Raw genomic sequence first — 16,254 nt, forward strand, 5'->3', positions numbered from 1 at the left:
CCCAATAGTCCCCATTTTATAGATGAGGAAACTAAGGCACAGAAAGGTTAGGGAAGTTACCTAGTCACACAGCTAGTAAGTGGCAAAGTTAGAATTCACACCTGAGCATCCTAGCTCTAGAGACTAGTCTGAGCCACAAAACCCTGTCACCAATGTTGTCTCTATTGCTGTGCATCACTGCTGGAGCAGTCACCATTTCACATCAGCAGATGGCCATCCACCTGCAGTATTTATCTGGAAGTGGCCCACTTCTGGTGTTTAGGATCATGGCCACAAGTCACAGTGCCTAGGCATAAATTACTTAAATGGCTGGGAGACAGAGACAAGGACAAAAGTAACCAACCGTATCAATTTAAAAGAAAACTGATCAAACAAAAGAGTCTTACGATAAAAACTTTATTGTCTTAAATATCAAATGTTTTACACATCACTTTTTCTTCAGAAAGTTCCTAATAAAAAAAGAAAAATAAAAGTGTTTTGATTACTTAGGGCTGACTTACATTTCAGTATGTGACAACAACTCAAACCCAAATGCATCTGGCTCACTCAGTGGCAGACAGGTCCTGTGTCCAGCCCCTAAGCCAATGGCACAATGCAACCAACTGTGGGATTCCTGAGTTTGGTTCCCTTAAATTCTCAGAGCTTTCCCAACTCTCAAAACCAAAGCCTTATGGGAGTGAAAGAGCTATTGGCAAGCCTATTTTGCCAATCAGCCTAGTTCTTGTAAGATGCAGTAGTCTCAAAGCTTAAAGAAAAATCAGGAAAGCAATAAAAGAACAATTCCAAGAACAAATAAGAGGGGAAAAAGGGGTTTCTACTTGCTAAAATTTGCTAAATATGGCTACAAAACTGGTAAACAAACTTTGAGTGCAAAGGCCATTAGCCCAACTTAACATGGAAATGAAATTTTGAATATAAATGAGCATTCAACGTTCATTGTAGGTGCACAGTTTAAAAAAAAGCAAACTATGCTGAATTGATCTGAATATATAGGAAACTAGAGAGGTCTACCTTCCTTTAAGCCAATGATGCATCCTTCAAGGCTGAATGTGAAACAAACTCCTGGTAAACAAAATAATTTGTTATGTATCCTACCAGGAAAAAAATCTACCAGCACACCTCTTTCCCAAGTTAGCTAATGAAGACCTCTTTATGGTATATATGAAGAGAAATATAATTCTGTAAAAATTACTCTAATTTCATATTCCACATCCCCACCCCAAGTGTCCTTATTTTAGGGAAATTTCCCATCTTCCACACCCTTGCATTAACTTTCTCTGTAGATTTCATTCCGTAAGACTGTGCTCTAAAACTGCTATACCCGCTCATTTTAGTCCCCAGAAGGTCTAGATTACCAGTATGTAGCTGACAAACCTGCGAGGGTATTCTAATTGTAAGCTTCAGAAGTCACTGTAGTTAAGGTTCAGAAATTCTACCTGTATCCTCAGGATTACCACATATATGGTGATAGGCTCAAGAATGTCCTTTTGATGGAGTTGTCCTGCAGAAGAGGTTTGGCAGAGGCCTGAATTTTCTTGTAAATAAATTCTGCCCCTCATCTAGTCCCAGAACCATTGCTTGCTACATTCTCTGCTGTAGAGTTCTATTTTCACATTTTGCACTCAACTGCTTTAAAACAGCAAATCTTCCAGAATTCTCTGCTAAGTCTTGTTGGCCCAGATGGTTAGTATTTCGGAGCAGCTGGCTCAAAGACGGCAGGAAGGATGCCATAGCAGTCTATACTTCCACCCTGCATGGAAGGAGGTCGTGATGGAAGGAAAAGTTGACTGTCACTGGTACTCGTTAGGTCATCTTCCATTTACTTGCACTTTTATCCTGCCTGTTCCCCCTCCACCAACAGTGTAAACTGAACTGTCCTTAATCTCTTCAAGTATTTCTACCAAATGTTAGGACATTTTTTGTTGGTTTCTCCAATCTCATTTTTTCAAAAACATTTTTAAGAGCAGTTCTAGGTTCTCAGATTCTAATTCCATTTTGAGCCTGCTTTTCCGTTTTCTCTGAATTTGAACCCAATCATCCTAGTACGACTTTTAAAATAAATGATGCTAATAGGCAAAAATAGATCTTGCACTTGAAGCTAAGATTTATTTCATGTCTCTTGACGAGACTGATAGCTTTACAGGGCAGTTCCGTTTGTTTCAGTACTGCTGTTATCCTCAATGCTCACCAGTCACTTAATGTTTCATGAGTGAATAACAAATTCTTATTCAAAGATTCAAACTGCAGTCTGAGAGAGTTTAACAGTTCATTGTTCAAATAGATTTTCTTAAACTTCTGCTTTCACTACTGTAATACTGATAGCACAACAAAGAACATAATAAACACATAGAAACCATTTTTGCTTTTTGTATGCCTGATGCAAAAAAGCCATGTCACAATACTTCTATGGAAATCTAATCCTTCTGGGGAAATCAAATGATTTGGTGCAGGATAACTCAATCAACAATAAAGGTGAGCCCTTAGGACACTCCATACATGCCTATCTCCAGGAGGGCCATTTTCAGACATTCTCCACCCTTCCCCACCCCAATGATACTTCGACTTTTAGCACCGACTCGAACTTGATGCCTCTGCTATTTGGAGAAACTAAGGCACAAGAGAAAATCAAGCACATCAAAGGTTCCTCCCTTAAGTTCTATGATTTATATGATTAACTCCCAAGTAACATCCATCGAGGGAACACTACTGGGGAACCTGAGCCATGATTTGACATTTCTGGTTCTCAAGGACATGCTTTTAGTTTACCTTGTTGTAAATCGGCATGTTTAAATCTTTCAGAAAGAAAGCAGCTATTTTAATTTATGGATCTCCTAATGTGAAAGGTAACCTTAATTTTCTCAGAAGGGGAACTCTTTGAGAACTGTGTTTCTAGTTCAGCCACAGACTACACTAAGTCACCAAATTCAAAGGAGAAATTTGCCTTTTTGGTATTTGTGCTAAAGGGTGCATAATCTAGTTAGCTTCTCTTATGATATGCTACCAGTGATAACAAGTTGGAAACATGTAGCAGTTCAAGTGCCCTGCTTATGCTCTGCAGGTGACAGACCGAAAGGAAAAGGAAATCAGAATGTACTGCCACTCTTCTGGCCAGTGACTTACAAGGCTGTTTTTTATAAACATGGTGGGATCAAAGTCTTCGCCATAACCGAAGACTGTTATCTGAAGATTAACAAACGTTTGCTTTTTAATCTATGCAAAATTAACTGCAGGATATCTATCACACATGTATATATACACGAGTTAATGGTTATAAACCAACCCAAAGTTTTATGGCTTTTGCTAGAGATAGAAAAGCTGTGCTAAGGGGAAAACAGGCAGATTCCACCTCAACTGGTTATCATAAAATCGGTAACACAAAGTCTCATATATCTTTTCATATAACTCTCTTACTGGAGAAACCCTTTGGGAAAAAATACATGGTGTGTGTCTCCCTTCAGTATGCATTGAGACAAGGAGCTCTGGAAAGTTTTGTAGGCTGCAAGGCAGAACAGTTTCCTCACACATTTACCATCTATCTAGTTCCCTTTGCTAAGCAACTGATAATCTTTATGATAATGGATAAAGCCCAAACGGTGGGATGAAGGCTTAGATGAAGGATTAGACCATGTCTGGATGCCTAAAGAGGTACAAGTGGAAATAATTCTTACCAGTGACAATGGCAAAATCTAGAGCCTATAGCTGTCTGGTTACCAAACACATTCTTACACACAGGAACCAACTTGGAAGGAAATCTTCTCCTCTCTTTGGTGAATAAATAGACACCACTCTTGGAGGTAAGCACTGTTCACAAGGCTGTCCATTACTGATTATGACAAAAGAGCTATCCAACAAAGCAGCCCATACTGGTAACGGCTGGCCTCACCAGTTCTGCTGGCAATCAGGAGTTCACAATGATTTTATCTTATTCTTGGAGAAGTTAATCTCTCATTTCTGCACTTTGCATAAAAATCGACAATGAAGGTTCACTAATGCCATGTTCCTTAATTCCTTGTGTTTTAGAATTGCTAAATTTAAAAATGATTCAAAATTCTGACAATGTCAACAATTTTTACTTTCACACAAACAATGGACAGAAGATTTTAAAAAAATCAAAAGCAACTATAAGTTGAAAAATAAATGATGAAGAAGGACAGGGATATTTGGCAAATGGGTTAAGCTCATCCAAAGTATTCCTAATAAGAATACGTGTACAACTATAGGCCTACCTATTGAATTTTCTCCTAGAAATAAATATACACATACATACAATAAAAGCTATTGTAATGAAACCTTTTCTGGATTGATATTCTATAGCCCACCTGGGATTGACCCCCAAATCTCCACACAGTGAAAATTCAGTGGTTATGTCTCTGAGCATTGTTCAGAGGAACTGCTTGTACAGAAAACTAAGAGGCCATTCTTTATAAAGAAGGCCTTTTGGAGGAGTCTATTGTCATCAATAAGTCCTCCCACCCTACACTCACCCCACTTTGTAACCCTAAAGATTGATAAGCTCAGAATAAATTCCCAGTCATTACCATAAAGCAAATCAGGGGCCCATTGCATGGCTACTAAATTTTGTTTCAATCATAGCACCACTACTTAATTGCAGTCACAGCTCTAAGAGCCGGTTGACAGAAATCCTATTAGCAGGTTCCTAGTGCATCTTATATCTTTGGCGTAGGGCAGGCAAAAGGGTCTACAGCACAGGATTGTCTAAAAGAACACTTTAAAGACAATCTGGCTAACTTGTCTAGAGCGCCACCCTGAACACAGTAAGCAACAGCTCTTTCTGTCAACCATTTCCGAACTTCAGAGAATCACGAGGAATCTATGGGACTTTCCATCGTATCACTCACAGCTCCTAATACACATACATACATCACAGCAGAAAGAAAGAAGATGGAATAGGGTAGAAGAAGAGCAATGTCTAAGTGCCCCCAAATTAAGATTTAAAAAACTCCTGAGATATGAGCCTCCATTTTGATTGTGCTCAATGACGTAAATTTTGACGGAAAGAATAACTCTCAAAGAGAGTAAGACTTTAGACAAAAATCACTTAACATTAAAAGTTCACAAATCACCCTTCTGAAGCTTCTGTTTCAGACACATTGCAAATCATCACCTGGAATCAGGAATTATCATTCTCAAAATTCTCTTCAATAAAACCAGGACTCCATATTCCTGCTAGGTATATAAGAGTTTATCTTTCAGGAAAAAAAAAAATCTAAAATCTACCCAGTAGAATTATTGCACAGTGGGGCCCACAGGACAATGATTTCCAAGGGCTAGTCCTCATATTAAAAAAGGCCACAATAAATACATCTATATACTATGCCCCACTCTATCTTGACATGGTAAACACAAATATGACAAATCTTGCTTTAAAAAAGAAACTCCTGAGGAAAGAAAGGGATGGAAAACTCTACCAAGGCCACTTGAGTCAGAAACTCCAATTATTATTTCCACTGCCATGAAAGACACTCACCAAATAGACAGACCATTCCAAGCACCAAGATGAACCAGTGACAAGGTTATTACACTTGAATATTTCACTCAGAACACAGCTCAAACTGAGCTTTAGAAGAACTTGCTAGAAGATGAGTTTGGAAAGGAAATAAACTGCTGGCAACCAACCCATCAGCTGAACATAAGTTCACCATAAGTCATTAAGGGTTGAGATGTGATCAGTGAGATGCTACCAAACCCAATCACTAGTAAATTCCAGTGTTTAGAGCATTATTTCACTCACAACAGTTGTTGAAACATTATCAACATTGGCAAATGCAATTACAGTTTTTCCTTTCTTTTTTTAATCTGGGTAGCACCATGTTACACTCTGATGTTAATTCCCTCACAAAATCCCACCCAAGATATCTGGCAATCCATGCAGTAGCCTGTGATGTACGAAGCAGCCCAAGTTTTAAGCCCTCCCAACTCATCGCATTAAAATGTCAAATCCTAACCACACCAATGGAAACATGCTACTCCAGGAAATATTCTTCAACTATTCTTCAATTTCCTGTTACAACCGATGAATCATAATGCATTCCAAACATGAAACCATGTGATCAAGTTTATAAACCAAAATATGAGTCAATAAGCCATACCTTGCCTACAGCACAGACACAGCCACATCATGCTTTCAGCTGCATGGGTGGTGGGATTTTCTCATGGCTTCTGCTTTTTAAAGCACTCACTCTCATTCTAAAAGGGTATGCTATACACAAAACCATCAATTTTATTCCAGAATACATCATCTTAATGATAATAAAAAGCTTCTGTGTGCACATACTGCCAATACATTTAAAAAGGCCCAAATTTTAACAAATAGGATAGACAAATTCATCAGACAAGAGATCATAAATTACTTTGGCCGAAAAAAAATCTTAAAAAAAAAAAAAAAAAAAAAATCTGGCTCAACATTCTGCTTGCAGGGTTCTACATATACTGTATATGTGGTGAGTGTGTGTATGTGTGTGTGTAGATATACAGCTTTTTTTTTAAAGGGAGTAGAGTATGGTCTAGCCCACTTTTCCATGGTTACGTAGGAACTACAATGTTCTTTGCTAGCAAGACAAGAAGTGCAAGGTCTGCATTTCCACCAACTCGATGCAAAGCCCCAAGAGCTTCCTGCAAAGTAAAGCCGGCACGGAGAATCCGGTCAATGTCTGCAGCAGGAAAAATTAATGGTGCAAGAAAGGAGGGACTTGGTGATGGATGGCTGGTAGATGGTTCAAGTCCTAGAAGTGGCCCTGCAGCTTCAGGACAGACATGTTCCCTGACCTCAGGCCTGTCTGTCACTGGATTCTGTGTGCCCTGACCCAAATCTTTAACCAGGATGCAAGCGGGTGATGAGGACTCAGTTTGCTCAGAAGTCTGATTGAGTGTATCCTCCTCATCTGCTAACAGTCTGGGTGAAATCTCTACACCTAAGGTGCAATGTAGTTGATTAGACGCTTCTGCTGAGGCTACAGTAACAGAGCTACTCTTGTTTACTGACTCCTTGGACTTGGGGACACCTTCCTTATCAGTTAACAGGCCATCACCTGGACCCCTCAAGTTAACAGTTTCTCCATCTTCCACTCCAGTGTCAGCTGAAGTGTCTGTTAATTCTTCTGTCTTCACTGCTATAGATATGGCCTGATGAAAGGAGACCTGTGAACACTGTTCACTCTGAGTTGCTGTAAGATGCTCATTTTGGGTCCATCTTTCAGAAAGGTCCTTAATACCTGTTTGGCCCTCAACTACTGTCTCTGATTGACAGATACCTTCTTCAGATGTGTTTTCTGAAGCTGGTTTACTACTAATGACCAGAAGTTCATGAAGTTCCTTCAAGGCTGCCGTTAAGGATGAGCAAGATTCCTCTGATGACTCTACAGAGGGCTGACAACTGCCACAGAGACTTATTAAAGAGGAAGGGTGATCCCCACATTCTTTACTCGTTTCAGACATTTCAACATTACTTTCTAGAAGCTGTAAATCCTGAGTAGAAATGGAATTACTCGAAATTTCAGAGGAAGGGTTACATTTTGATGTTTCTATTTCCATCAAGGGATTATCTAAGATGAGATCAGATGCACCACTGTTCTTGACATTGGTATTCTGACCTCCTGAATTCGGCACAGCAACTAGGGACTGTTCGACAATATCTACTTCCATAAGTGTTTCTGAATTTGAGCAGCCAAGGCATCCTGAAGGTAGAATATCTTTCCCTGTACCCGGAAGGTCCACGTTCTGCTGCAGCCTGTCTCCTTTCATTGCAGCTTCCAAACCAGCACTGCTTTGTTGCCTTTCTCCAAGAAGTTCAAGGTCCCCTGTGTGACAAGGATGGTCTTGGTCATGTGAAGCACTCTGTTGTATAACCTCATGCTCATTCCTTGGTTCTTCATGCTGCTGAAGGCCACTCACCTGACTTGGGTCCTGATACTCTGGGTGCCAAACCTTCTCCCCCGTAAGCCTCTGCGGTTCTTGCATCCCAGTAGTTGTGACAGATAAACTAGCTTCCTGTCTTGTGTGGAGATGAGATTTGAGGCCCTGGGTGCTTCTTTCAGCAGATTTCTCTACATGATCTGCAACAATGGCTTCTTCGAGTGAATTCTGCAAAGGCATAGCTGGACTCTGGTTTGCTGGAGCACTGTCTGCTGAAGGAGCACAATCAGAAAGATCCTGTGGAGGAAGATGTTCTTTCTGCTCAGAGGTTATCTGGAGTTCAGCTGAAGCCTTCAAAGCCTTCACAGCTTTAGGTTCAATGCTGTCTGGGTCACTGGGCTGGATAGGGCTGACTGAAGCAGAGACAGAGTGAGCAAGACTTGGAGGATTACCAATCTCAGGACTCAGTCCTGGAGGATGGGCTTGATGGTTAAATCCATCTGAAGTTGGTAATGATGACATTCCCAGTGAGGTAGTTTCTTTACCGCTTTTCTCTACAGAGAACGACAGTGAAAGGAAAAAAGGTTAATCAGCAGGTTACAAAGGCCACTAAATTATCAGAAAATATAAATTTAAACAAGATAAAACCAGGTCCTTAAACTTGGATCTGTCTTATATTCAGACTTTATACATGAACCATTCTCATTGTGGCAAACAACATCATAGCATCAGAATAAGAGGTAAGCATGTTCTTGATAAACTGTGTGTACTGGAATTCAGTAATTTTTATTTAGGTACCACAGAATGGCTGAGTTAGTCCTTAAGACTGAAGGACATTTATGTATCTTTACTCTCAGTGGGTTTAGAACTCCGAAATACTTTCTCCAAGTGTGTTCTCTCTACCACTTGCCCTAAACCACCTGGAAGCTTGTTAAGCATGCAGACTGTAGGACACTATCCTGAGGAATAAACCCAGGAGTCTCTTTATTCCGTAAGTTACACAGGTGATTCTTAAAAGCACAATATAATCTTGAGGATTTCGGTACTAGGAAGATTCTCCTGCCAATTCACTTCAGTGTGTCAAATGTGAACCCTGAGAAGTCTAAAGCTAGGTATATCTGGGATTTATGTCTGAGAAATAACAATGTGATACTACTCAGGGACATCCAGAAGACAGAGAAGCAAACATTCTATTTCTATCCGAACATTTCAAAAACTGTGTGAGTTTGACTCAGAACAAAAATAAAGCTAAAGATCAAACAGACTAAATCTCAATTATTATCTTACCAAACAACGCAACTTTAAAAAGGAATATCAGTTTACTTTATTGTATTAACACAGTATAAGAACATTCATAAGAACATTTCCTACTTTAAGGGCAGGGAAATGGGAGGGGAGGAGGGCAGTGGAGGGATATAGTTCATAAATTTTCCAATAGGCAATAACAATTTAGATTCACTGCAACTTACTGACCATTCATAAAAGATGGAAGGTTAATTACCACACCTCTAAACAAACATCATGATATCATTAAACATCAGTTCCAACTCTCGTTCTGCTACTAATCCATCCAACTAAAAATTGACCTCCATGCAATTATACAATCTTTAATTAAAAGTCAAAGGCTGGTAACAAAAATGACATCACAATACAAATTGTTAGGACAGGTGCGACTCAAATGCTTCATGTTAACTGTGCCTTAGAAATCATGAAGCAATGCAGTTATGATTCAAGTGGCTCTAAATCGTTCTAGTCCAACCTAGGTTAACAACATGAAAAGATAAAATACTCTGTGAGGAAGTTACTGACTCCTTGTGAAACAATCTTTCTTATAGTTTAGGGATAAACAGAAGAAGAGCATATATCTCAGTGCAAACTATATTCATTAGTGTCTGGAAACACTGTAAATAATTTTATTTATCGATCTGCACAGCTGACACTGAAAGAGGTTCAATTTTCAGTTAATGAGAACAGAAAGATGCACTGTAGTGAAATGTCCATGTTAGCAGTGGAGAGGTGGGCAAAGATAATGGCCTTTGGCAATGGTATGTCAGTTATAATAACTGGGTGAGCCAAAGGTGAACCAACCTCAATGAATTCCGTACTCACTATGAAGGCAGCGTATAGTCCTCCTGTAGCTGAGATGGTAAGTTTCATTGGCCTAAGTTCTAAATGTAGGGGAGGACAAGGTCAGTACTACAGGATAGCAGAAGAGGATGAGGACAATGGACATTAATAATAATGCCTGTTTTAACCCATCCTTATGAGGAAAATGAAAGAAAGAAGCAATTAAATGCTATGTATCTAATTACAACCAGCCTGCAAACCCCTATAAATTCCTAGGTTTGACAGTCTAAAAAAGACTGCCTTTCTTGTTTTAATAAATCAGTCAGTATACTCAGGCTGACATTTATTATATTTATGCTACAGGGAAATGGAAGCAGAGTGCCTCCTGTGGAAAAACCGTCAGGCTAGGGAGAGAAGGAAAAGTCAAGTTTCTTGTTAGAAAAGCAAACTTTAGTCCTGTCTGTGTTACTGACTCTGTGACCCTGGCCAAGTCACCTGGTCTAAGTTTCCATTTCTTCTTCAACAGGATTAAAACTGCTGCCCCTGTATAATGCTGGGACTTGTGTGTAGTAATGTGAAAACTACACTTCCAGTTTTTCAAAAGAAAGGGGCTTATGAAATTCCTAACAACGTGGTTATCTTCAACAACAAAGTGCTATGATGCTGATATTCACAATGGTCATCTGTTTTCACTGGGATAACTGATAAAATTTTAAATGGTAAATTGTGCTTAGATACGTATGTATGCCAACATACAAATATATATATATATATATACACGCACACACAGGCTAGTTGTAACCAGATTAAACAAGGTGAACTGGTGAATGACAGAAGCTACATTTTAGATCTGCTGCGGATACAAAGACTTTCAGACCATAGACGATGACTGGGTGGAGGCTTAACGTGGTGTCTATAAATACCTGGTCTGGGGCCCACTCCAGCTGCAGCACACACACACTACATGCATCATGGCTTCTGACGCTCTGTTTGAATTAGGAAACAGACAAGCAAACTTGGGTTAACAATGCAAACCACACAGCATGCAGGGTTACAGTTTCCATTCCTCTGCCATCTTTAAGATCAGGAACTGCAGACGCAAGGTGGGGGAATGTTCTTGTAGCTTGAACCACAAAAAGATTTGCTAGTTGCTCTAATTCTCTCACCATACATAAAGCAATATGTCAACGTCAACAGATTTTCAACAGAACTTGGGAAGAAATTAATTTTCCACACCTACACAGAGAATTCATGGGCAAACGCGTGAAAGAGATGAAAAAAATAGATCCATAGATGGAATTACATGATATGGAAATCTTACGGAGTAAAAGTGAGTGAACACATTTGACAGTAACTTTCAACATTTCTTTCTCAGTTGAGATTTATTTTTAGAAGAAAAATAATCCAAACCTGATTACCTATCCTGGCTTAACTTCTTTATTTTTTCGAATACTCTGAATTAATATTTTTAAATTATGTTTTAATCAATAGAAAAGATAAAGATATTCTGTATAGAGTATCCACACCAAAGAGACAGTTTTTAGGGAAAAATATATTTATCTACTATATTCACACTTAGGTGATTCTGATTAATAGTAGGATGCTGATGTTCTAAACAAATACAATATGATATTGAAGAATTATCTCACTATTTAAACATTACAAAAATTAGCACAAGCTATATCCTGTCAGTAACAAAAGGTCATCACAGGGGAAGACAGCCATTTCCTTTTAATCTTTTAAAACGTATACGCACTTCACAATGGCTGAAAACATCTGTGGCTTCTATTTTAATCTCCTAAACTTTTTATTAAAAGAAAATAATTACTCAAAGAGGGTAACGGTTATATTAAAGTTAGGGCTGCTCAGTCACAGACACAATGTTATCCTCCAAAGTAAATGGGCCTGAGGTTAGTGGGTTATAAGGCACTAAGCTACTGTCAGCAGGTGTTTCTCAAATGAAAGCACCAAAACTGTGGGGGGAAAGAATAGAGGTTTCACAAAATGATATACACGCTCATTTTATTAATAAATAGCATTATAACTAAGATGACAAGTTACAACACCTTCTATGTAAGTATGTCAAACCCATTCAAGCTTGCCTTGTAGGTAAGGTTAAAACTATTATCTGTCAGATTGTTCAAAATTCTCCCCTTCATACAAAATACTGAATCACCACCCAAGTTGTATTTTATATGTAAACTGAGTCAAAAGGTGGTGGTGGAGTAGATTCTGAACAAAGCCAGCTTGGAAACTCCATCTGCAACTCACACTTACTCTAAAGAGTCTCAACGTTGACATCACTGAACGTTCTCCAGTGACATGTACTGGCAAAATCTGGCTGCTTTTTGTTAAAACTCTTATCTTTTTTTTTTTGGTCTTTAGGAGAAAGCTATTCCCTTAACTTACAGTGCTAATATATTTTACTGTATCAGCAAATCCCATGTGTGATGTTAGTCACTAATGAATAATTACAGCTCAAGACATTAAAATAACTCAAACTTCTCTTTAGCTTCTAGAAAATATATCCCAGAGTCACTGATATGTAACAGACGGGAAAAAAACTTATCCACAGACATGAGATTTCAACATAACTGCATCCCTCCACTTTTAGCCCAGAAAACTTGGCTTGTTCTTTAAAGAAGCTACAACTGAGACTCAGGTGGCGGAGGAGGAAAACAGGTGGAAGCACTTTCAGTAGATATTAAAGTTGGGGCTGCTCAGTCACAGACACAATGTCATCCTCCAATATAAATGGGCCTAAGAAATGAAAAAGAAAATTTCCAGGAAATGTTCACTCAAAAGGAAATGTCTGCTTACTATTATAATTTTCTTCAGGGGAAAAAAAAAAAAAGACAAGAAAGATTCTTTATGAGTCCCACCAAAATGTGCAAAGGCAAAGAACTCCCCAGTGTATCCTGCACACACCAATGGACAGCTGCTTCTGGAGCTACTGAAACACAGAAGCTTCTCTATCTTGTATGTGGAGATGTGAGGAGGCGGTAAGAAGACAAGAACACACCCACAACAGGACGAAGAGATGGATTATGAATTGGTCCTCATTCCCCTTTGAAGCCCGAACTTCACTGGCTTACCCACCAATAACTAGAGTATTACTCGCAAGCTCAGCCATTCCAAATACCTGCATCCTCTACAGATTTTTGAAGGGCTTCTGCCAGTTCTTGGTCTGCAATCTCCTCTGGCCGTACTTCATCTCGCCCGGCCCCATATGCCAACCGGGCACATTCTGGTAACTCCCCCTCGGGAAGGAAGGTGGTCTTCGAGCCTGTGGTGCCGATCACGAGTACATTCTTCTTGAGGTCAATGGAACACTTAGAAAGAAGAAACCAAAGACAGATGATAGCAGAAAAAAACATGACACAGGAAAATTATGACCCTGAGCTTCATAACTCCATTTATAAAGAACAACATTGACAGAGATGACTCAAAACAAAATCGATTTTACCTAAATTTAATCTACTTGACACTGTTAATTTAGAATTTTTAAAAATACTTAAATTGTATAGCAGAATAATCTCTATGAGATATACTTTACACTTATTTGTCAAATACAGAAATGATTCACATCTGAATTTAAATGTAACACCTGTTCACTGCAAAAAATTTGGAAAACTAACGGGCATAATCCGCAGCCACACCTTTTAGAAACATATAAGTGACTTTTTAAAAAATATATACAACTATATAAATGGTATGTCTCACTTTTATAGTTGCACATTTTTGCTTAAGTGTAAAAAGTACAGCTTATATTTAAAGTCTATACCAATGGTCTCAAAAGTCATACATGGACAAGGCAAGCACTATAAAAAAATATTCTGAGTTTCTGCTAGCCTCCTTTTCAGTATATTTTTACGATTACTTAATATAGGACAATTACACACATATGTTAAAGCTGGAGACTGCTAGTCTATACCATGACTTAAAAATAGGGGAAGTTAAAAAAAATTAATAATAAAATAAAAATAAAGAAAAAAGGAAAGATTAGCAATGTTAATAAATTAGATTTAATTGGATTGTATTTATATTCACTCATTCCTTCAACTTAAAATTCTGTACCTTGATTAGAGTATTGATTCAATATATTTTAGTGGGAATTTAATATTAAACATTTAGAAAAGAAAATTAGTGTGCTGCTTTAGCAGCACATATGCTAAAACTGGAATGATACAGAGAAAATGAGCATTGCCTGAGCAAGGATAACATGCAAATTTGTGAAGCAATCCGTATTTTTATATTACTCAGCCATAAAAAAGAATGAAACAATGCCATTTGCAGCAACATGGATGGACCTAGGAACCATCATACTGAGTGAAGTAAATCAGACAGAGATAAATATATGATATTCTGTATACGTGGAATCTAAAAATATGGTACAAATGAATCTATTTATAAAATAGAAACTTAGTCACAGATATAGAAAACAAACTTATGGTTACCAAGGAAGAGGGGGAGGGACAAATTGGGAGACTGGAATTGACATATACACAGTACAATATATACAACAGATAACTAATAAGAACCTACTGTACAGCACAGGAAACTATAGTCAATACTCTGTATTAACCTATATAGGAACCTATATAATAACCTATATAAAAAAATGGATATATATATATAACTGACTCACTTTGCTGTATAGCAGAAACTAACAAAACAATGTAAATCAACTATACTGCAATAAAACAATTTAAAAAAATATTAGTGACATAAAAATATTGACAAGATATGAAACCTTATGTGAATTTTTATTGTCCAAGAGCACATTAATTCCTTCTTCAATGAGTTTATTTCAACACATTATTAGGCTTCAGAGTAGAAATATAAAAACCACTGCAAATGAACACATTTATAAATTATTCTTCCTGTACTAAACAAACATTTCCATTTCCAACATCTTATGTAACCTTTTCCCTTAATCTCGATACTCTTCTTCCCAAGTACTATTTGATCAACTACTAAGGATTTACTAAACTTATACTCGCAGTAAAATCATCACTGTGTATTATGTACATAGCCCTACAAATCCATCAAAAAATTATTTGAGTTCTACTCAGAAGCTTTTTCCCTTTTCATACTGTTCATGGGGTTCTTGTGGCAAGAAACTTGTGGTGGTTTGCCATTTCCTCCTCCGGTGATGCTGGGGAAGATTGAAGGCAAAAGGAGAAACGGGTGACTGAGGATGAGATGATTAGATAGCATTACTGACTCAACGGACATGAATTTGAGCAACCTCTGCGAGTAGTGGAGGACAGAGGAGCCTGGAGTGTTGAGTCCATGTGGTCGCAAAGAGCTGGACATGACTTAGCAACTTTGAACAACCCAGAAACTAAAAATTACACAAGAGAACCAAACTGTCCACTATAGTCTCAAAACGGATGGCAGGATTCAATAGATTCAGAAAGATTTCACAAAAAGATTCTATTTCTACTGATACATAATTTCAAACTGTGTATGACAATATCATCAATTAAGGACCTTTCCAGGTTTGAAGTCATGCTTCTTAGTTTTTCAGTATACACAACCAAGGGAATGTGCAGTAATAATGACGTACGTCACAAAAAGCCAATGTGAAAAGAAAATGAAACTCTAATTACCTGATGCCGTTTCAGCATATCCAGTCCCAGAAGCATGTCCATGGGCTGTTCCTCAAGTATAGAGAAGGAACATGCCAGGAAATCACCTTCAATTTGAACCTGAGCTAAAGCACATGAAGACAGGAAGAGGTTATCATTTTTTCAAGGGAAAGTTTAGAAATGTATCTATCATTCTGTGCAGTCAGTCAAAGCCAAGCCAAAGCATTCAAACAAGTGAGTAAAGTATGAAAATTCAGTAAGACAAATAATCCAGTTAAAAACCAATGACAGCATCAGCTCATAAAATGGACTGGGTAGAAATAATACTCACAAGACCTGGCTTGATATGTGATACCTTTAGGATACATGCTCACCTGGTGAGGAAAGCTGGCATTAAGAATTTGAAAAAAGATGGATAAAGAAGATGTAGTACATATATAAAATGGAATATTACTCAGTCATTAAAAAGAATGAAATAATGCCACTTGCAGCAACATGGATGGACCTAGAGAGTCTACTGAGTGAAGTCAGACAGAGAAGCAGAAACACTGTATGACATTTCTTACATGTGGAATCGAAAAAGAAATGATACAAACTTACAGACAGAAAGGGACTCACAGACTTAGAAAACAAACTCATGGATGCCAGAAAGGATAGTTAGGGAGTTTGGGAAGGTCATGTACACACTGCTATATTCAAAATGGATAACCAACAAGGACTT

The 16,254-nt window shown here is 38.1% G+C and overlaps 1 protein-coding gene across 2 annotated transcripts in view; it reads right to left on the reverse strand.

Moving 5' to 3' along the window:
- Positions 1-380: 380 nt before the first annotated feature.
- LOC104995963 (protein DDI1 homolog 2) overlaps positions 381-16,254 on the reverse strand; it is a 43,327-nt gene continuing 27,453 nt past the window's right edge. The window contains exons 7-10 of one of the 2 annotated variants that reach the window (XM_010850043.1): positions 15,555-15,658; positions 13,082-13,271; positions 10,863-10,925; positions 8,341-8,426 (exon numbers count right to left, since the gene is read on the reverse strand). In XM_010850043.1, coding sequence (XP_010848345.1) covers positions 10,909-10,925; positions 13,082-13,271; positions 15,555-15,658 — 311 coding nt within the window. In that variant the 3' untranslated portion in view covers positions 8,341-8,426; positions 10,863-10,908. Of the gene's footprint in view, positions 8,427-10,862; positions 10,926-13,081; positions 13,272-15,554; positions 15,659-16,254 lie in introns of both variants that reach the window. The other variant, XM_010850042.1, reaches the window with a different exon arrangement.

This window comes from Bison bison, unplaced genomic scaffold (genome assembly GCF_000754665.1).
Source record: "Bison bison bison isolate TAMUID 2011002044 unplaced genomic scaffold, Bison_UMD1.0 scf7180017864289, whole genome shotgun sequence".
Classification (NCBI taxonomy): Eukaryota; Metazoa; Chordata; class Mammalia; order Artiodactyla; family Bovidae; genus Bison; species Bison bison.